Source organism: Macaca thibetana, chromosome X, assembly GCF_024542745.1.
Source record: "Macaca thibetana thibetana isolate TM-01 chromosome X, ASM2454274v1, whole genome shotgun sequence".
Lineage (NCBI taxonomy): Eukaryota > Metazoa > Chordata > Mammalia > Primates > Cercopithecidae > Macaca > Macaca thibetana.
The window spans coordinates 37,417,459-37,440,155 of NC_065598.1; the positions used below are offsets into that span (position 1 = coordinate 37,417,459).

Consider the following 22,697-nt stretch of genomic DNA (forward strand, 5'->3'; position numbering starts at 1 on the left):
GTATCCATACAATGGATATATATGTGTGTATATAGATATTATACATTATTATTAAAATTATTAGGGTGGTAGTGTCAGTGCAAGAAGGACTGTATCTGGGACCCTTATCTGATTCCACTAATTCACTCAACAAATAATTCATGTGCCAGAGAATAGATAAGAACAGTGATAAAGCAGACTTGTACTCTGCCCTTAAAGAGTCTATTCCTAGCCTGAGTAAAATAGGCTTTGGTTATAGGCATTTAACTGAGCTTCTCTTCTACTAGTAGATCTAGCAGGCTTTTTGAGCAGTGGAAAATAAATAGTTCAAAAGAAATATATGATAAAATCCTGTTAGAAACTGGCATAGTGTACGGATTAAGAGCACATATTTGCGTGCCAAATGTACTGGATTTGATTCTTAACTCTGCTGCTTCCTAGTTTGATGACCTTGAGCAAGGTTTTAAAGCAGTCTATGTCCCAGTTTCCTCATCCACAAGATGAGCCGATATTATTAGTACCTACATCACTGGATCAATGTAAGGATTAAGTCATTGTGAAGTACTTATAACAGTACTTGGCATCTAGTAAGCCCTATGTAAGTGTTTATTAATAAATAATGCAATTTTTAAGAGAGAGAGAGATTCATACCTTATGGCCATAGGTTTGTATCAATTCAATCAAATTTGTCATCTCTCTCTGGAGGTAATTTCAGAGTCAGGTTAATGGGCCAGCAGTTAGGCATTCATTACATGAGGGTTTTCTTATTTGAGCCCAAATATATTACGGAGAGAGATAATGAGAGCATATCTAAACACCTTCAGAAACTAAGGCTATTGTGTAGAATCTTATAAATTGGTTGGGTCTTTAGGAGCATATAGCTCAACATCTTCATCTTACAAATTAGGAAACCAAGACCAGAGAGTTAAGTCATTTTCCCACAATTACACAACTAGAAAGGAGCTAGAATTGCCTTGTCTCCTTGGTTCTGGAGACCCAGTTCTTGTTTATAAGTGTCCTGGGCCTCCCTTTGTCTCCCTGTGGCTTATCATAGAGTTAGAGGCTGTCCCAGAAACCCAGCTTTCAATAAATTTGTGCATACCCTTCACTCTCTTTATTTCTCTTCTCTGCCCTTTTCAGCGATTCACACCATTGCACATCTATTTAATGTGGAATGGTGTGTGAATGCCCGAGTCGGCAATTCTGATGCTTATTCAGTAGCACTCTCTGCACTTGGAGACAGGCAAAATGAAAGTTATCTCAATTTTGCTCGAGATAGAATCAAGGTAAGCCTCTCATTATCTGATTCAGATATTCTCTAGGCCATTACAACTGAGCACTAGATTTCAGTGAGTGAAGACCTCTACTTTGCCAGAAAAAAAAAAAAAAAAAAGTTGGCTAACCATCAGAGGGACAAGTCTGTAGGTTACAATAATGGGAGTATAGAAAAAAATGTCTCCCACACTCCTCACCCCATGTGTGGAGGTCTCTAGATGTTTTCAGGTCTTTAAGCTCATCCATGAGGATGTGTGCATGTGAATCCTGGAGTAACTCAGGCTTACCTGTGACTATGCCCACCAAAGAAAGCTGGGAACACATGCTTAGTCGAACAAGGTTTGGTTTATTACTTGCTACAGCAAAAGAAATCGCACACCTTGAGGAACTCTGGGCATCTCAAAGGGATGTAAAGTGGATTTAGGATTTAGGATACTGTTAGATAGTTTGGGGGAGGATTTAAGAATGCAAGGATTTTTTCTGGATCAGTTATGGTCAGGAATTGGGGGTAGTTCTCAGATAAGGTATGTTAATTATTTTTTCTAGGAGGCAGAGGGAACAGAATAGGATTAAGTCTATAATAGGCAAAGAAGCAGTAGTCATTGTCTAGGCTCAGACATGATTTTGGAGTGATTTTGTTTTTATCTCAATCCATCACAGTCACAGAGTGACCTCCTCTGATGTTGGTGTTTTTGTGAAATTATTTATGCGAAGTAGGGAACATCCTGTCCTAAGTATTAGTGTAAGGCCAGCCACCAGCTGACAGTTGTCAGTGATGCCTTTGTCTTTTCTTACCTACAACATCTGAAGGATGGCCTGTGTCCACAAATTGTCATTCCTTGAGAAGAATAGGTGCACTGGGAGTAACTCAGCATTTCTCTAGGGGTAGCCAGGAGGGTATCCAGAAGTAAGAACTTCTTCTATCCCAGCAGTTGTTGAAGCTTCCTACGCTCAGAGACAGAAGCTTCAAGTCTTCATGTACCCAATGACTTGGGAAGATGACTAAATCACATTAATATGCACTGAATTCTAAAAATGTTTCCTTGTGTTTAGTTTTGGGAAAAAATAATTATTATCCTCAGACTTACATGAGGAAAACTTGCCTGATATCCTTAGGGACAGAATTAAACAGCATCGTAAAAAACCAGATTTTTTTCTACAATATATTGGGTAATTTTTCTTTTACATTATTCATTGTTTGCCCAATGATCTATGAGGGTGGCAACATGAACATAACTAGGTAAGTCTACACTATCATGCTCTGTTCAATTGTTCCTGGATCACTTTTGCTGTATCTATGCTCTCCCACTCTTCTAAATGTTTTCATTTTCAATAACCTGTAGCTGTGTTTCCTCCTCAGAGGACTGCCCTGGGGCATCCCTTTGCTCACAGACTCAAAGATGTTGGAAGGTTGGTGGGGGGCGGCTGAATGGTTACGCCTGTTCCTGTGCAACCCTTAGCCAGTCACTGGTGGATGCAGACTATGAAACCTGGCTTCCTTGCCTGGAGACAGGATAAACTCTGAGTTGTAACTTACCCTCCAGAGTTCCCCTGCAGGATCAGGCTGAAGCTATCCCTTGTGAGACTTTGCCTGATTTCACCCCCTTGCTTGACTTGTTCATCTTTTCTATCCTATTCCCTACTCTCTTACCAGTTTCTCTTGGAGCACATGTTTTCTAAGTCACTTGCCCATGAAGTCTCCTCTCAGGATCTGCTTCTGGGGAACACAGTTGATGATGTTTGGCATTCCCAGAATATATTTTCAAACTAAGCACTGTGACCCTTTCAAAATCAAAGGGAGAAAGAGCTTTGAGACACTTTTAGGACATCCTGCAGTTGATTGATTTCCTTTACTTTCTACCCCCTTAGAAATAACTATTTAACTATATCAATTCACATTTCCTATGACATCCGAACCGTGTAAGGCGTTTCAAAATTTAGAAACATCTATTTCAAATCTATATCTCTGTGAGGGATGATTAAGATTATTCAAAGAGGGGGTGAAAATATCTATTGTTCTATACATTGGACACTTTATAATAGTCCTGCATTTGAGAACCTATAATAATGTGTGTGTGTGTGTGTGTGTGTGTGTGTGTGTTTATATTTTACAGAACCCTGAAGGAGGCCTGTACCTGGCTGTGACCCGGGTGGCAGGTATCACTGGAGTTGTCATCACGCTGTGCCTCATATTAATTATCACTTCCTCCACCAAAACCATCCGGAGGTCTTACTTTGAAGTTTTTTGGTACACACATCATCTCTTTGTGATCTTCTTCATTGGCCTTGCCATCCATGGAGTTGAGTGAGTGTTTAAACTCTGAAGTCAAGGATTTCATGTCCCTCAATTTCTAGGCATGATGCAGTGACCTCCTTGCCTGCGTGTGGTTAGCCTGTCTGCTAAGGGAATGTGAGAGGATAGCAGAGGTCAGTTTGATAGAAACCACTCAACACTGGCATTTTTGTTTCATGCACCCATGTAATTGCTATTCATAGTGCAGTTATGTATAGCAAGCTTGAAAAATACACCAAAGTCTGAGTATCTTTGCAAATGTATAAAACATGTTGAGAGCACTGGTAGGATCCGGAATATCTGTAATGATGTCCCCTGTGGTTTAATCACTAGTAAATTAAACAAACCTCCAAACTAGAAGAGTTAATGATTAACCAGTTGAAGAGGTTTATTATAGTTCAATAAGTTTTGATTTAAGCCCACAATCATTTATTTGTTGCCTACCATGTATGAGGACCTATCTCAGGCACTGCAAGAAATACAAGCAGGAAAAATATATGGGTGTTGCCTTCAAACATTCTAATATAATGAAAGTAACAGCTAACTTCTATTAAGGGTCTGTGCTAAGGGTTTGACATGGGATATTTCTTTTAACCCCCAAAATGTATAGATTTCTCACTATCACCATTTCTTGGGGATAGTAATTGTAGACAAGAAACCTGGAGCTAAAATGTTAAAATATGCAACCTAAGCCACCCCTCTGGTAAGTGGCCCAGCTGAGATTGGAGCCAGGCAGTCTAAAGCAGGCTGTGATAAATGTGCTCTTAGAGTCACACAGTTCCTGGCTATGTGGTTAGGAGAGTTTGCCTGATTGGAAATCCTCCTTCATACCAAGTTTCCTTTTTTGTACTGTTTCATACCACCTGCACACAAAGGCAGGCCTGGGGAAGTATCCTGGTGGGTATAGGGCTCCAGGAAATTAGGGGTGGAGAAAGTAGAAGCTCAAGACTCAATCTGCCCAGAGCCCAGTTGGTGGCCAAGACATGAGCGTGAAAAAGGGGAAGAGTGGGGAAAGCTGCATTAGGCACTGCATTCTTAAACTACTTGCTGACTGTGACCCCTGATAAATTCTTTGTAAGCATGGAGAAATCAATGTAGACCAAGAATCTGTTTACTCTCTTAAAGCACTCAAGTATCTTTAAATGGGACTTAGTCATAATCCAGTGTTTCAGGTAATCCTAGAGAAGAGAAATAATTTCTTCCCTTCTCCAATTTAGTAATTCCACCACTTTCTGTTTGTATAGTTTCACAGATATTCGTCTTCCTTTGAAGCAGACAGAGGAGATATGTTTATCTCCTTCTCCACTTGAAGAGAATCTGCTCTTTACACTGGTTAGGTGATTTCTCACAGTCTCATGGCTCCGTAGCAGCTGAATTGGTTTTAAAATGCAGGTTTCTGGACTCCTGGTCCTGGCATTGAGAAGAGAAGGAGAAAATCAGATTATTTTCCTGTCATTTTCTTCCCATGGGAACTTAGGCATTTTGAACTTTAATAGTTATTTTTTGGACTCTTACTTTGTGTCTGGCATTTTTTATATATCATGCAAATTGCTTATTATAATGAACCTTTAATGAGGTACTATTACATCTGTTTTACAACTGAAGGAACTGAGGCTCAGAAGAAGTTCAATAATTTGCCTGAGTCCACCAAACTAGTAAGGGTTAGAACTGAGATTTGAACCCAAGTCTGTCTGACACAAAACAGAATTGTTTTCACCAAAACATTCTGCTTTGAGTTACTAAATCATTCTGATTTACATTCTCATGTAAAATGGAGGCAATAATACTTGCCTCTCAGGCTTGTCATGAGGATTAACTGAGATAATTTGTGTAAAATGTCTTTCCCCAAGCCTGGCACATGATAGGTGCTCAATACATGATAATTCTCTTCCCTAAGACCTAAGGATAGAAAGGAGTGGTTAATGAACTTGAATTAAAACATTCTCATAATACACCAAATGACACAATAAATTTTAGGTCTCCAAAACAAACCTTTACAATGGGTTTTCTGTGTCTTTTCTTCTTACATATTCTGAAGATGCTGTCATTCATGTTCCTTGAAGTCTACTCAACGTCGTGCCTTCCTCTCTCTATCACCAATAATTGTCTTATGTTTTGGTAGTTGCTCAACTTTTATTGAATTGAAATGAATGGGCTCTGAGCACTTTAAGGTACACACTATTAGTGTTGATGTCTGTGAGAATGTTATAATCCCTATATAGTTAAGTATCTCACACTGGTTTCAAAATTTGGTTTGATTTAGATAATTTCCGAACCCACAAATAAGGCACTTCTGATAAGCTTCAGTGCTACTGCATGACTGTCTTGGTTGTCTAGTCTACTATAGTGGGTGCCTGGCCAAGGACGATAAAGTTGGCCCACACTTTGATGATTGAGCCCTTTGCTTATAGGACTATCCTCATATGAAGAGTACCTTTTTCTAATTTGCACAAAGGCACTGTAGGGACCAGCAGTCACTCTGTTAGATTTGCAATTTTTCTGTTTTTGTTTGTTTGTCAATGAAAATGATACTTGAGACAGAAGTACAAATTCTCCCTTAAGATAATTTGATCCAAGACTTACCCTCTATAATGTTACATGTAAAGATTCCTTTGGTAATTGCACATACATTTTTTCTGTTGCTGGGTATTATACATTTTCTTTCCTTTCATCTATTCAGAGGGAGCAATAAGCTATCACTTTTAAGTGAAAAGTACAGGACCTACATCAGAGCACTTAAAATATATGCAGAATCTTTTAATAAAACAATTTAATTTCCTATTACTAAATGATCTGGACTTACATTTTTCTCCCAGACGAATTGTACGTGGGCAGACCGCAGAGAGTTTGGTTAAGCATAGACCAGAAGTTTGTGAACAAAAAATCTCAGAATGGGGAAAAATAGAGGCCTGCCCAATCCCTCAGTTTGCTGGAAACCCTCCTATGGTATGTACAATTCATTGTTGTTATTACAGTTTCATTACTGACAATCTTTAACCTGTGTCTAAGAAACATGTACAGATGTTATACATCTATATAGATGTCCATTACAAATGTCATGGAACAGCTAAAACGTGTGTCTACTTTTCTCTGCTGTGTTTATTGGATAGACTTGCTTCTTGGAAACTAAGCTTTGCATTGTTCTGTTATTAACATCCTGATATAAAACTTGGAAAAATAGTCTTTTTAGAAGTGGTGTTTTGGTTCAAGAAGTTGCATCTCTTTTCTTCATGACGACGCCATTTTTGGGGGGACACTTGGGATTCCATCTTGAGCTGAGTTGGATAGCTCAAATAAATCACTTATAAGGAGTGAAGGGCCTCTTCGGATATCAGCACATACTACTTTCTATACAGCTTTCAGATTTGAAAAGGAAATTGATGAGGTGGTACATAAGGCTACCTTTAGGCATTAGGAGTTTCCTGTTTATGAAGCATAAAGGAGGCTGGACAGCCAGGTACATACCAACATCCAATGGCATCATGTGGTGGGCAGAAATGTGGCAAGGGTGACCAAAGAAATACATGGTGAAATACTTTCTTTCTTCTATTGGGAGCTCTGGAGGGCTCCATTTTGTGTATTCTCATATCACTGCTCTATAGAGTAAGATGTGGGCCTTGTAATCTTCATAGCATTCCCCCCATTGGCAGACAGTATACTTTGTTGGTTATTGTGCTAGCCATTGGTATAAAACTAGGCAAAAATCAACATTTGTGCAGGGCTTCTGAAGAGGATTATTTTTTTTTCCTCAAGCATAGTATAACATAAAGGCAAATTTTCCATTTTATTTTCTCCTTTCTTTTTTCCTACTCTTCTTAGCATAGGAGCACTCTTCCTCCAGACACAGCATACTATCTGAGGACTTAGTATCTTTAAGCATCCTTCCCATTAATGAAAGCAACTAGACATATCAGTGAATTGGCTCCACTACATGCAGACATCAGTAGAAAGGATAAAAAGGGAACTGTATTGCCAATCCTCTTGTGGGCAGGGGAAGGCACATTTCCTCGATGACAGCTGGAGTCAGAGTACTAGTGCCTTAACAGAAACCCATCTCAAAGAATTTCTAGGTATACCAGCAACAATATCCAAATCTGGCTCCATTCAGTGGGGCTCCATGGTAGCACTCAGGAAACAGATGGATGATTTGAGACTGTTTTAAATATCTATCCCATTAAAACAAAGGCCGAAAACAGAACATTGTTTATATCTAGGGCAAATATTCTTCAAGTTTGGCTGAAGATGGGGAGATTCAGGTGCTCTCAATTTCCAGCAGTAAGTTTCCTATAAAAGTAATTTAGTAGAAAGATTATATGTGAGACTATGGGAAGCACTCTCTTATTTTTCCCCCTTAGAATACATTCCGGAAAGTCATCTTTTAGATAATATTGCCGTCTAAAATTCTTTGCTAGTTTAGGTATTAAACTAGATTTCCAACTGGCTGAGTTTCAGGATGGATCTGTTTGGCCTCAATGTTTTTACACGGCCAACAATGCTACAGAGTAATTCCAGTGTTCAGAAACACTACATGTTCTGCATGTTCTGACCCAAGAGCTATCTAAAGAAGTCCAAAAAGCTCTGGGTTTGTCTCCATTCAGCAAGTGCATTGCATACTCCCAGAATTTCTCAGAATATTGGAGAAACAGCCAAACTCTTGCACAAAATTTGTCATCTTGCAAATTTGTCACTCTGACTACATAACTAAGAGAAAGCAATCACAATGTTGCATTAAAAATATTGTGTTGCTGAAATGTTATCCTTTAAAGAAATGTTAATTCTGAAACCAGCCTTGCTTTGTTATTGGGTTACTGCAACTGTAGTTGCAACACTGAGAGGAAATCCCATTCTTGTGAACAGTTCCTCTTGGGAAAGTTTTATATTGTCAGTACAGTTCCCTAATGTGACTAAGGAGAATGTTTACTTTTACTGGCTCAAAATTATCTTAGTCTCAGATATTTTCATATATTCCATTGTAGAAGAAACGTATTTATCTAATGTCAAATATTTAAGCAAGCCTACAAAGATTAACTTGGCTTCTCAAATTTTTCTCCCTCTGAATATTTTGTTATCTATTACCAGTTAATGTATGTCATTTTCATGTTTGCTCTGATTACAGACTTGGAAATGGATAGTGGGTCCCATGTTTCTGTATCTCTGTGAGAGGTTGGTGCGGTTTTGGCGATCTCAACAGAAGGTGGTCATCACCAAGGTATTGATTGGTTTAGTAATTACTAGTGGCCAGTGTCTAACTGTATCATAGACAAGTCTTCCCAACCCCTCTATATCATTGGTCAGATGTTACAGCAGAGAGAAGACCTACAATTTATTTCAGGTTACTTCACTCAATAATCAAATGTTTGAACCTTTAACTGGGGAAACTACAAGTTACCACTTTTGATGTTAAAATGAAGCCAAGTTCTTTCTGTGCATGAATCTCCCTCACCCACTGTGTGTGTGTGTGTGTGTGTGTGTGTGTGTGTGTGTGTGTAGGGGAAGGACACAGAGACATTATTTGGTTAGTTAAGAACAGAAAAGAAAAAGAGGTGAGTTCAAAGGGGCATAAATTGAGTCTTAAAATTTTCAGATGCCAAAAGAACCAGAGATCTAAGGGTAGGTCTCATTGAGGCTGAGCTAGTTTTTCAGGTTATCTTTACCACCTTTTCTCTGCTGTGTATGTAATAATCTAATATGAAAGTTGAAGTGCCCAAAATTTCAGCAAGTTAGTAAATAAGCTGCGTCTCAAATTTGGTCTCCTAATTCCAAGTCTAGAGTGACTTTTCCTGAACTCTAATCTGTTTCTCATCGCAAAATAAATAAATATCCAACTAAATAAATGTAAATGGAACTCCTTGTTATAATTTCAGGAAACACCAGGAAAGTATATCTTTATCAAATAAAATTTAATTCAATTCAACTCAGTTCAAAAAGTATTTGCCAAAACCCTACTATGGGTTACTTTTGCAAAACAACAAATTCTTCCTGTCCTCCACCCTATCTTTCCTCATTTGCTGTCTCTGGTGGGTCATAGTAAAGCTAGTTCAGCTGGCTTTGGAAGTCTTGAAATATAGGAAACCACAACAGTTCTCCTTTTGTGATATTTATATTGCATTATAAGAACAATCCCACAGATCAGCAAAAACAGTTGCTGCAAAATGTCCTTTACTAGACTAGAGATGACTGAACCAGACAAGTATTTTTCTTAAACATACTTTTAAGGAAAACTTGTTTTCCTTTGAAGAAAATATATAATTGTTTTCTTCTCATATAAATAAATATGAGAGACGAGATGTTATCCAAAAGTATTCCAATGAGAATGCTATCCACTTATTTAGTTACATCTCATTTGTGCCTGTGATAGCAAAATTGTAATATGGTAAAAAATTGTTTCCACAACACAAAATTGCAACATGGTAAACAATTTTCAACATAATTTTAATTTTCTGTTTTCAAAATGAAGCTTTGCAACTCCTTATTTCAGAGCAGAAGGGAAGTTGGTTATAGTTTTTATCACGTAAGATGCATTTAATTCACAAGTTCTGGAAACGTTTGACATTTTTTAAAAAAGAATTTTTCACTCTTCCTCAACTCCCTGTTCAAGAAAAGCCCAGCAGTATCAGTTAACGTTAGGAAGCTGCTATTTTATTTCTATTGATTTTTCTTTCCTTTGATGTCCCTTGGTTTGTCTTTAGTTATACATATAGAGTTCTTCTAGAAGTCTTAAGAATCATGAAAGAAACAGTATATTACTTTCTGTCTTGCTGTTCACTGTGTTCTACTTTTTAAAAAATTATCCACTCAATAGTTGATGGACATTTGGATTGTTTCCTGTTTTTTGCTATTATGAATAAAGCTGTTATAAACATGTGTGTACATAGACAAATGAGGATGGCAATGGGTGGGTAGAATAGATGGTGTACTCCCCAGATAGGGAGAAATGTAGAAATAACACATGGAATCAGGCAGATTCAAGGTGTGATTAAAGACAAAGATAGACCAACTTAGTCTTGGTTTGGGGAATGTTGCTACATAACTAGCCAATGGGATCTCCTTCTTCTGGCCAGCTATTAGGTTGGTGCAAAAGTTATTGCGGGTTTTGCCATATTTTTAATGGCAAAAACCGCAATAACTTTTGCACCAACCTAATACTAAGGCCCTCTCTCATCCTCTGGGGAGATAGGAAGGCTGAGCAGGAAACATCACTTTTTGTAAATTTTTTAGCACTTTTTTGACTTCTGAGAGGAAAAAAAAAATCACAATAGGCTGATTTTTTATGTTGGATTCCCTGGTAAAGACTGAGAAATAACTGCATGCAGAAGGTTTCTAAGGCATTCTGTAAGAGATAAACCTGGAAAGGAAGTAAGAAAGGCAGGAATGGGGAGAGAGAAAAGCTGACCCTCTTTCTAGTTGCAACTGTGGTCTCAGATGATACTACAGGGAGTGCGGGAATTGAGATAGCCCCTTGGAGTTAACCTAAGTTAAGGAAAAGGGACTAGGCCTCAGTATCCCATAATCAGCCCATCTTTAGTAATGGGCTACAACTGAGGGCAATTCCCTGTGACAGACACATCTGCTGGAGGAACTGCTGTGTTGTCCCTAAAGCAAAGATCTAGGTGGGCCAATTTAGCTCAGTTTTTTATCCATATGGACACTAAAAAGGCAAGTATTTAGGAAAGATGTCATTTCCAGACATATGTTTTATTCTATAGGTGGTCACTCACCCTTTCAAAACCATCGAGCTACAGATGAAGAAGAAGGGGTTCAAAATGGAAGTGGGACAATACATTTTTGTCAAGTGCCCCAAGGTGTCCAAGCTGGAGTGGCACCCTTTCACACTGACATCTGCCCCTGAGGAAGACTTCTTTAGTATCCATATCCGCATCGTTGGGGACTGGACAGAGGGGCTGTTCAATGCTTGTGGCTGTGATAAGCAGGAGTTTCAAGATGCGTGGAAACTACCTAAGTGAGTAAAAAGTACATATTACCAGCATGTATGAGTTCAGGAAAAATGGCATTAAATAGCTCCTCTTCCTCCATGTTTTACTAAGTCTCCAACAAAACACACAGGTTCTAAGAATATACGTAGTTATTTCTGTGGTCGCCATTTGATATGTGTGGTGTGTTTATGCATATTTTCATAAATGTTATGTGAAATATGAAACCTTTGAATCAAATATTAGAAATAAATACTCCCAAATTCCTTTAAATATGTAAGGGTCAAGGCCAAGTTAGATTAACTTTCCTAACAAATATAATAGTAGTGTATCAAAAATATTCTTAAATTTTCATTGGCGTAATTTTTTTGAGGTTAAATGCCATATATTAGCCCCTTTGCCTCCTTTTCCCTGCATGCCCAACATGCTATCAGGTACTTAGTAGATGCAAAAGAAAGGTTTGAGAGTTTGTTGAATAACTCAATGAATAGACAAATGAAAAGTGGAGACATTAAATCTACAAGATGTTATGATGCGGCAAATTCTCACTTCAGTGTGCAGCGTGTGCAAGATTTTCAAGAGTGGGATGTCCTGGCAAGACACAGGGTATGTGTGGAGGGGGCATTGTTGTGTGTGAAGAGGAATGGGGAGATAAAAACAAACAAACAAACAAACAAACAAACAAAAACTTGTTCCGAGTTACCAAATGTTTTTGGTTAGCCAAATATTTCTCTTCTCACTTCCAAACCCAACGTTGGCACTAAGTTTGGTTACTTGAAAGCTATTTCATGGAAGGAAGCACCCAATAGATACATTATTCCAATTTGAATTAACATATTGCACATCCCCAATAATTATGAGTGTCCCATCTCCCTCTGAAGATCAAGACATCTCTGTAACTATCTCCTCCCCATTTCCCTTCAGGATAGCGGTTGATGGGCCCTTTGGCACTGCCAGTGAAGATGTGTTCAGCTATGAGGTGGTGATGTTAGTGGGAGCTGGGATTGGGGTCACACCCTTCGCATCCATTCTCAAGTCAGTCTGGTACAAATATTGCAATAACGCCACCAATCTGAGGCTCAAAAAGGTAAGTGCTTTCATTTATCGGAGGACCTAGAGCAGTAACCATACTCTGCCACGTGAGGCCTGAGAATGCTTTCAGGGCTAAGGTTGGCAGAGACCATGGGAAGTGAAGAAAAAGCTTCCAGTGGTTCTAGAGAGACAGGGTTTTCTTCAAAAGAATGTTTGTTAAATCTAATGTGCTTCTAGATAAGTAGGCCTATTAGTGAAGGGAATATATTGTATTTGTATAGTGTTGCTGGAAATTCAGAAGAAAGAAAGTTGGGAAAGTATTCACAGCCCCAACTCAATAGCTATAATTTTTGTATATTCTCTTCTAATATTTCCATGTTTATGTATTTTTAGAAAGTTGGAAATATTGAGTATGTATCATTTCATGTCCTGCTTTTAAAAAACATATTACAGAAAGTGATTTTCAATGTTTTCACAGGCTTTATAATGATGACTTTAAATGATCCCTTCATGTTCTATTGAGAGGATATTGAATAATTTTTCTTTCATCTTGTGTTGGATATTGAGATTGATTCAATTTCCAGCCACCCTCCCCACCACCCAATACTTTTTTTTTGCAAAGGGAGAAGAGGAGACCTGAAACTCTACTTACGAATATCTCCTCAGGGTCAATTCACAGGGGATTTTTTGGTTAACTATAAATTTGGTTTTATTCTGTAATAAAGGGCATCCTAAATAAACCTCAGGCCATTCTAATAACTGTAAAGATAAACTCTAATAGGGACATTAAGCCTACCTTGACTTTTCATTCTCCCTGTACCTCTTTTCCATGTGCAGGAGATATGCATAGAACCTTATTTTTCCCCTAGGAACTCATGAATGTCTGGCAGTAGCAGGCAGGGAAGAATTTCTGTGGCAATCCCTGCTAGTCTAGATTCCATCAGGCTTTCTAAGAAGAGGTTCAAAGGAAGCCAGGGATTCTGGGAGAGTAAGAGCAGACTCAGAGAGAAACTTGGTGGGCTAATAGTTTTTTCTTAAGCCATGTATTTCTGAGGCCAGGTTACTTATTTACTGCCCTGCTAGAGTGAAGGCCAGAGCAGGTTCATGTAAACTACCCTGTGAGATGTCCAGAGCCTTCCGAAAATCTATGTTTCTAGGCATTCTGAGCATCAGGAAAAAGTTTGGGTGACAGAAAGTGGAATTCCACATGTTAATGCTGATAGGGCCTGCCAAATATAATCTGCTTCATGATCCACCCCATTTTCAGATCTACTTCTACTGGCTGTGCCGGGACACACATGCCTTTGAGTGGTTTGCAGACCTGCTGCAACTGCTGGAGAGCCAGATGCAGGAAAGGAACAATGCCAGCTTCCTCAGCTACAACATCTACCTCACTGGCTGGGATGAGTCTCAGGTAAGGACAAGACTCCAAGGCTCAGGTCCTTCCCATAGTGTACAGGGCTTATGAACTTCCCCCTGGTTATTGGTGTGTCTTGTGCACCATTTTTTCTAAGTACAGTTAGTGGATTTGGTGATCCGGTCCGTTCACTCTCATTTAGTATCGCCACATGATATTTAGACTGCTCAGATTAGAATCAGAGCCTGTGAGGGAATAAAAGCCATCACTTTGACATTATTAGATCAATTCTTCCGCCAGGCACTCTGAAACCGGTGATTGAGATGATGCACAGGGTTATTTTGGGGAAAATTTAGCTTTCTCTTTCTCTGTCTCTCTCTCTCTTTCTCTGTCTCTCTCTCTTTCTCTGTCTCTCTCTCTCTTTCTCTGTCTCTCTCTCTTTCTCTCTGTGTGTGTGTGTGTGTGTGTGTGTCTGTATAAAACAGACAGTCCCCAACTTACAGTGGTTCAACTTATGATTTTTCTTTCTTTCTTTTTTTTTTTTTGAGGCAGAGTCTCGCTCTGTTGCCCAGGCTGGAGTGCAGTGGCGGATCTCAGCTCACTGCAAGCTCCACCTCCCGGGTTCAAGCCATTATCCTGCCTCAACCTCCCGAGTAGCTGGACTACAGGTGCCCGCCACCTCGCCCGGCTAGTTTTTTTTTTTTGTATTTTTTTAGTAGAGACGGGGTTTCACCGTGTTAGCCAGGATGGTCTCGATCTCCTGACCTCGTGATCCGCCCATCTTGGCCTCCCAAAGTGCTGGGATTACAGGCTTGAGCCACCGCGCCCGGCCTGATTTTTCAACTTTGCAATGAAGTGAAAGCAATATGCATTCAGTAGAAGCCATACTTCAGTATTGCATTCAACAAATTACATGTGGTATTAAACCTTTTATTACAAACAGGCTTCTTGTTAGATGATTTTGTGGAATTGTAGGCTAATATAAGTGTTCTGAGCACATTTAAGGTGGTCTAGACTAAACTATGATGTTTATTAAGTTAGATGTATTAAACCCATTTTAGACTTATGGTATTTTCAATTTAATGATGGTTTTATCAGGATATAACCCCATTGTAAGCTGAGGAGCATCTGTATATATAACGTACATAAGCATATAAAGGATTCTGTATATATGTATATATTTTAATACGTATTTATATATGTATCACATATATATTTATATGTACATATGTGTTTATAAAATTTAATTTATGTTTTTGTATGTTTTATAATATACTCACTACCTTTATAATTATTATGTATATATATTGCCAAGTATTATTCTTATGTATCTATTTACATAGATTGTCTAATTTTATCCTCTCACCAACACTATAAAGTAGCTCCTATTATTATCCACACTTTACAGATGAAGAAACTCAGACCAGGTTAGGTCATTTTCCTAAGAGCACCCAACAAGTAAGTGACAGAGACAGAATGTGCCAGAGCCTTCACTCTCAGCATCTCGCAGTAGTTCATGATTATCATTTATGAATAAATTATTATATATCTAATGAAGGTGGTATACATGCATGTATGTGTGTGTGTATGTGTGTGTGTGTGTGTACAATGAGGGTGCTCTTCCAAAAATGTTTGGAGACCACTATAATAAAGTAAGCCAATAGTTCTCAACAGGAACAGTTTTGCTCTGTTCCCCCCAAGACACACACCAGAGACAGTTGGCAATGTAAATATCCTACGATTAACAAGACAGCCCCCCACAACAAAGAATTATACAGTCCCAAATATCAACAGTGCTGAAATTGACAAACCCTGAAACAAGTTAATGATTCCTGGAGTGGTAACATCTTTGTAAATAAGCAAACATTAATGACTTGGCCTGGAAACAGATGCTGCCACCATGAGTGAGGAGCTAAGGCAAGAGTCTCTGCATATTTCTGTCCTGTGTCTCAGCTGGTGTCTTAGTCCATTTGTGCTGCTATAACAAAATACCCGAGGCTGGATAATTTATAAAGAACAGAAATTTATTTTCTCAAAGTTCTGGAGGCTGGCAAGTCCAAGATCAAGACACCAACAGGTTTGGTTGTCTAGCAAAGGCTGCGTCTTCTGGGTGGGAGAAATTCTGTGTTTTCACATGGTGGAAAGAAAAAGGGCAGGCTCATCAAATACTGTGTGATGACTCTTTTCCAAAGCCCTTAACTCATTCATAAGGGATGATCCTTTATGTCTTAATCATCTTTATAAGGCTCCACTTCTTAATGCTATCACATTGGCAACATCTGAATTTTGGAGAGGATACATTCAAACTATAGCAACTGGGTATACACAGACATTGGCTCCACAACCCTGAGCATCTTCCATGTGCACCCTGTCACTGTGAAGACTGAATTCCCATTTGGGTTTTGACATATTGTTTACCACAGATTCTCCAAGTCTTAAAGGAACCTTGTAGCAAATACAGATTAAGGAAACATCACCATAAGAATTGTTGCTCCAGAAAAAGTGGTTTTGAAATGCCACTTCTGCAATTTAAAAGCAAAACAAAAATGCTTTGATAAAAATAAAACTCAGGAAAAAATCTATATTATATAAACTGCTTTACTGTTTTGTTATTTAAAAAACAAAGCACAGTTTTTTTAAATCAGTAATTTATTTGTGTTAAAAATTAATTATTTTGCTTTACCAAACTGATCTCTATAGGATTATTAAATTGGAGTGCCCACCTTTCTTAATATCCTCTATGCCCATCATCCATCTAGTGAATTTCAAATCTGATTTGCTTTTTAAAAATAAATTTAATTAACCACTTTCATGAAAAATACCTGTTGTTCAAACTGAAGCCTCCTAGAATGGTAGCAGAAAAACAGCATGTGACTATATACACATACGCACACACACACGCACACACACACGCACACACACTAGCTCTAGGCTTGATTTGATGCCTTATTATGCTACCAAAGTATTGCTGCATTTTAGTCAAAAATTGTTACATCTCTTAGTAATTCTCCCAAAGGAGTGGAAGTATATTAGGGTGAAGAGAAAAAGTCAAACATAGAACAGAGAGAAAAACAGTGAGACACTACTCATCCATCAATGCCTGACTCAAATACTGCAGCCCTAACCCTTACCCTGTTCTTCTACTCCACCTTCCTTCTTTGTTCTCATTAGGACACTTGTGCCTCTTTCATGACACTCATCATACCCTGTTCGACATATGGGATTATTTATATTTATACTTCAAAGTCTCCCTTTCTAGATTGTAAATTGCTTGAGAGAGATCCAGTTTATTTATCTTTGTATACCTTTCAGCATCCAGCAGGGTGCCTTGGTTAGAATAGTTTGTGAAGGATGTAAATACATTGCATGTGCTTTTACAGCATGTCTCTTTTTTTCTGAATTCATGTCCTTTCCTGTAGGCCAATCACTTTGCTGTGCACCATGATGAGGAGAAAGATGTGATCACAGGCCTGAAACAAAAGACTTTGTATGGACGGCCCAACTGGGATAATGAATTCAAGACAATTGCGAGTCAACACCCTAAGTAAGGAGTCTGTCACCAAGATGTTTTTGAAGCTTGCATCTGCCTAAAGCAGCAGCCCCCATACATATCTAAACTTGTATATTTTAGAAACTCAAATATGTATATTACTATATAAAGGTTGAATTCATGCCCAACAAAAGATTCCAGACATCTTCAACTTTAAGAAGGAATCTTTAAATTATACCAAATTACCTGGAGAGTTATTAAAAACAAAGATTTCCAGGTCCCCATCTCAGACTTTCTCAACCTGCCTGTCCCAAGTAGGGCCACAACTTGGTTCTTTTCTTTAGTCTCCTAAATTTCATTAGTGTATCTGCTTCTTTTAAAGATTCAATACAATTTATACATATTGTTAAGGAGACACTGTCCCCACTTTTAGTTACAGCTTCTGGGTATAAAATCTTAAGTTGACAGGTGTCTCAAGGTGCTTTCTGCTCTCACTAAAACTTTAGTCATTATAAAACCTTGAGGGGGATCCCTTATCTTGCTAGAACACCTGAGAAACTCAAGAGATCACCATACAGGTACCCTGTAGACTATTGCTTTTGGCACTGTAAGGAGCATACAAAGTACCTGGGGATCTCTTCAAAATGCAGATACCGATTTAGAAGATTTGGGGTAGGGCCAGGTAATCTGCATTTTTAAAAAAGCTGACGCCAAGGCTACTGATCGGAAACCACACTTTGAACAGGGCTTTAGACTCTAAAAATTAGAGAAATGAAGCCACACCGAGTGGCTGGCATAGTTGGCTTGTTCCTAATTTCAAGATGCCAGGGGGTACAGAGCCCTGAAGGAAAGTAGCCCACAGACTCATGAATTCACCACCATTTTCTCTGTGATATAAGTTCCAAAAACCTTGGTTGGATTTTATTTTTGCCAGGGAAGTCAACTACCTTTTGAACTATCCAGATGCTCACACAAACAGACTGAACCACACTCCCTCTGAGCAATATGATCAAAGGAGCAGAGGGGACTTTGCCCTGGGACCTCAAATTAATGGGAAATTCACCTACCTGCTTTGTAGACATCTCATCCCAAAGCTTGAAATTGTCTTTTTTTTTTTCTTTCCCAAAAGTACCAGAATAGGAGTTTTCCTCTGTGGACCTGAAGCCTTGGCTAAAACCCTCAGTAAACAGAGCATCTCCAACTCTGAGTCTGGCCCTCGGGGAGTGCATTTCATTTTCAACAAGGAAAACTTCTAACTCATCTCTTCCATGAGGAAATAAATGTGGGTTGTGCTGCCAATTGTTCAAATAATGCTAAGTGATCATATAAATACCCCTTGCTTAAAAATGGACAGAAAGAAACTATAATGTAATGGTTTTCCCTTAAAGGAATGTCAAAGATTGTTTGATGGTGATAAGTTGTATTTATATGGAGCTCTATGGTTTTAAGAGCACTTTTACAAACATTATGTCATTTTTTTCCTCTCAGTAATGTCAGTGGAAGGTAGGGCAAAGATTCTTGGTCTCAATTTTAGAATCAAAAGGGAAAGGATCAAAAGGTTCAGTAAATTCCCTAAGATTATGAAGCTGTGATCAGATCTAGCCCATCTTACTCCAGGTGTGATACTCTTTCCACAATACTGAGCTGCCTCAGAATCCTCAAAATCAGTTTTTATGTTCCCCAAAAGAAGAAGGAAACCAAGGAGTAGCTACATATTTATATTTTGTGTCATTTTTGCCATCATTATTATCATATTGAAGGAAACTTTCCAGATCATTAGGATATAATATATGTTGAGAGTGTCTCAACACTTAGTAGTGACAGTATTGACATCTGAGCATACTCCAGTTTACTAATACAACAGGGTAACTGGGCCAGATATTCTTTCTACAAAATAATATTGGATTGATTGGAGTTAATGTAGTACTCATCATTTACCACGGTGCTTGGCAGAGAGTGGATACTCAAGTAAGGTTTGTTAAATGAATGAATGAATGAACTTAGAACCACACAATGCCAACATAGAATTAATTTAAAGCCTTAAACAAAATTTATCTAAAGAAATAACTTCTATTACTTTTATAGACCAAAGGAATCTGATTCTCCCTAGGGTCAAGAACAGGCTAAGGATACTAACCAATAGGATGGCCTGGAGGGTTCTGCACATTCTTATTTGAAGCATGAAAAAAGAGGGTTGGAGGTGGAGAGTTAACCTCCTGCCATGACTCTGGTTCATCTAGTCCTGCTCCTTGTGCTATAAAATAAATGTAGACTGATTTCCTGCCCAAAGTGGTCTACTCCAGCTAGCCCTTATGAATATTGAACTTAAGAATTGTGACAAATATGTATCTGATACGGTCATTTGTTTTAAATAGCACCCACCCCTTGTTTTCCATAAATACACACAAGAAATGGATCACATCTGTGTGACTAATGGTTTATTTGTATTATATCATCATGATCATCCTGAAATTAACAATCCAGAAACAAAAATCTCTGTACAGAGATCAAATTCACACTCAATAGTATGTTATGAATATATGTTCAAGAGAGAGTCTCTAAATCACTGTTAGTGTGGCCAAGAGCAGGGTTTTGTTTTTTTTTTCTTAGAACTGGTCCCATTTCTGGGAACTAAAACCAGTTTTATTTGCCCCACCCCTTGGAGCAACAAATATTTAGAACTCTTCAACTTTGGTAATGAGGAAGAAAGAGAAAGAGCTGGGGGAAGGGCAGGAGACTGATTTAGGAGGAAAAGGAAATGCGGAGAAAAGAGAATGGGAGAGTGAGAGAAAATAAAAAAGGCAAAAGGGAGAGACAGGGGAAGGGGGTCTCATATTGGTCATTCCCTGCCCCAGATTTCTTAAAATTTTATATGTATTGAATGTAATTGAAGGAAGTATACACATATTCATGTTGTTTTGATTATCTAGGGTATTGAATATTTTTAAATCTGGTCACAAACTTTGATGCTGAGGAGGATTATTCAGGGGACTAGGATGAACTAAATAAGAACTCAGTTGTTCTTTGTCATACTACTGTTCCTTTGGTCTCCCAGAATCCTCAGGGCACTGAGGGTAGGTCTGACAAATAAGGCCTGCTGTGTGAATGTAGCCTTTGTAAAATGTACTGGGATGGTTTCTGCTTAGAGATACTTAGGTCCAGCCTGTTCACACTGCACCTCAGGTATCAATTCATCTATTCAACAGGTATTTATTTGTGTTATTACTATGACTCAGGCTCTTTTTATTGTTTCAATTCTTTACACCAAAGTATGAACTGGAGAGGGTACCTCAATTATAAGGAGTCTGAGAATATTGGCCCTTTCTAACCTATGTGCATAATTAAAACCAGCTTCATTTGTTGCTCTGAGAATGTTTCTCCAAGGTTTTCTACCTTTGAAACCAACTAAATTATGAAAGTGGAGAGATCTGCCCTGTGTTATCCAGTTTTGAGATAAAAAATGAGTATAAGAGTGCCTGTCATTATAAGAGCTGCCTTCTTTATTCTTCTCTCAAGCCACCAGCTGCCAGCCACCAGCAGCCAGCTGCCAGCCCAGCTGTTTTTTTTTTTAGCACTTAGTATTTAGCATTTATTAACAGGTACTGTAAGAATAATGAAGCATTGTTTTTAATCTTGAGACTATGAAAGCTTTTCTTAGTTCTTCTGCTTTTGCAATTGTGTTTGTGAAATTTGAATACTTGCAGGCTTTGTATGTGAATAATTCTAGGGGGGGACCTGGGAGATAATTCCTACAGGGAATTCTCAAAACTGTGCTCAACTATTAAAATAAACGAGCTTTCTTTGAGTCTGTGTTACTGATCTTTGTATTAAAGGGTAAATTCAGCTAGTAACGATTTTCTCTGCCCCGGTGGGGTTGAGACACTCTGTGTTTCTGCATATGACATGCCAAACACTTCATGGTTTATGGACTGGGAGGTGAAAGCTGAAGACTAAGCTCTGTGCTGAATACTGTTGATCCTCACAACACTGATATAAGGGACAGGGAGGGCAACTTAATGTTATAGACAGAATTTCAGAAACCAAGAAGCCCCAGTGTGACATCTTTGTTCCACGTCTACTGAACTTTCATGTTCTAACTTCACAATTAAGTGTCATCAAGTTCAATTGTGGGCATATATGCTCATGCTTCTGTGATAGCCTTTGTTCTAAATGAGTCAACCAGTTACGATCTCCATTATTTAGAAAATGCATAGGGGTGTGGGCATGACATGTTGCTGTGGGAGTCACCAGGTGCTGCCATGGAGGGAAAAGACATTACCTAAAATAAATAGCGATAACAGAAATAGCCAATATTTGGTAAACACCTCCTACTATACTTAAGTAAAGTATATTTCACATATACTTTATTTAATCCCTCAGCGACACTACAATGTAGCCGTTTTATCCCAATTTTGTTGATAAGAAAACAGTCTGAACGAAGATGAACGAGAAGGAAAAGTTCCCAAAACTATTGGGTGACTATGTCAACATTCAATCCACATCTTTCTGGGGACAAACTCCATGTCCTTTATACTACACTAACAGATTACACTAGGTAATTTTATTTCTCTCTTTTTTTTTTTTTTTTTTTTTGAGACAGAGTTTTGCTCTTGGTACCCAGGCTGGAGTGCAATGGCACAATCTCAGCTCACCACAACCTCCGCCTCCCAGGTTCAAGCGATTCTCCTGCCTCAGCCTCCCGAGTAGCTGGGATTACAGGCATGCGCCACCTTGCCTGGCTAATTTTGTATTTTTAGTAGAGACGGGGTTTCTCCATGTTGGTCAGGCTGGTCTCGAACTCCCGACCTCAGGTGATCCGCCGGCCTCAGCCTCCCAAAGTGCTGGGATTACAGGCATGAGTCACTGCACCCGGCCAAAAACTAAGGATATTTTCAAAGCAATTATGCTGGGTACACATTATGCACCAAGAATAGCTGGGTTAACAGTGGTAACATAAATCTCTAGTTTATACCATTTAAGTAGCTTGGTGTCTTAGTTTAGAAACACTGGTTAATCTGATTCATGCTAATTTTTACTTTTAAATTATGATAAAATAGAACTTACCAAAAAATGGAATTATTTTGCTTGGAGAAAAGAAGGCTGTAGGGTGATTCAACAATATTTATTAAGTCTACTTTTTCATTTATGTTTATTTAAAAACAATTTCTGTCTATTTTATTTGTAAACAATTTCTGTCTTTCAGAGAATGGCCAGCTATTGTCTATAGTGTGTGTGTGTGTGCATGTGTGTGTCTGTGTGTCTGTGTGTAATAAGATTGCGTGAGGAAGGAGCTAAATTTCTCAATTGTAAATGCAGTTTGGCAAAAAACAAAGTGTTCAC

The 22,697-nt window shown here is 38.5% G+C and overlaps 1 protein-coding gene across 1 annotated transcript in view; it reads left to right on the plus strand.

Moving 5' to 3' along the window:
* LOC126946357 (cytochrome b-245 heavy chain) overlaps positions 1-21,157 on the plus strand; it is a 34,060-nt gene extending 12,903 nt beyond the window's left edge. Inside the window, exons 5-13 of the mRNA XM_050776523.1 lie at positions 1,120-1,265; positions 3,369-3,559; positions 6,364-6,493; positions 8,664-8,756; positions 11,254-11,507; positions 12,403-12,565; positions 13,778-13,924; positions 17,287-17,411; positions 18,487-21,157. Coding sequence (XP_050632480.1) covers positions 1,120-1,265; positions 3,369-3,559; positions 6,364-6,493; positions 8,664-8,756; positions 11,254-11,507; positions 12,403-12,565; positions 13,778-13,924; positions 17,287-17,411; positions 18,487-18,613 — 1,376 coding nt within the window. The 3' untranslated portion in view covers positions 18,614-21,157. The remainder of the gene's footprint in view (positions 1-1,119; positions 1,266-3,368; positions 3,560-6,363; positions 6,494-8,663; positions 8,757-11,253; positions 11,508-12,402; positions 12,566-13,777; positions 13,925-17,286; positions 17,412-18,486) is intronic.
* The last annotated feature ends 1,540 nt before the right edge of the window (positions 21,158-22,697 follow it).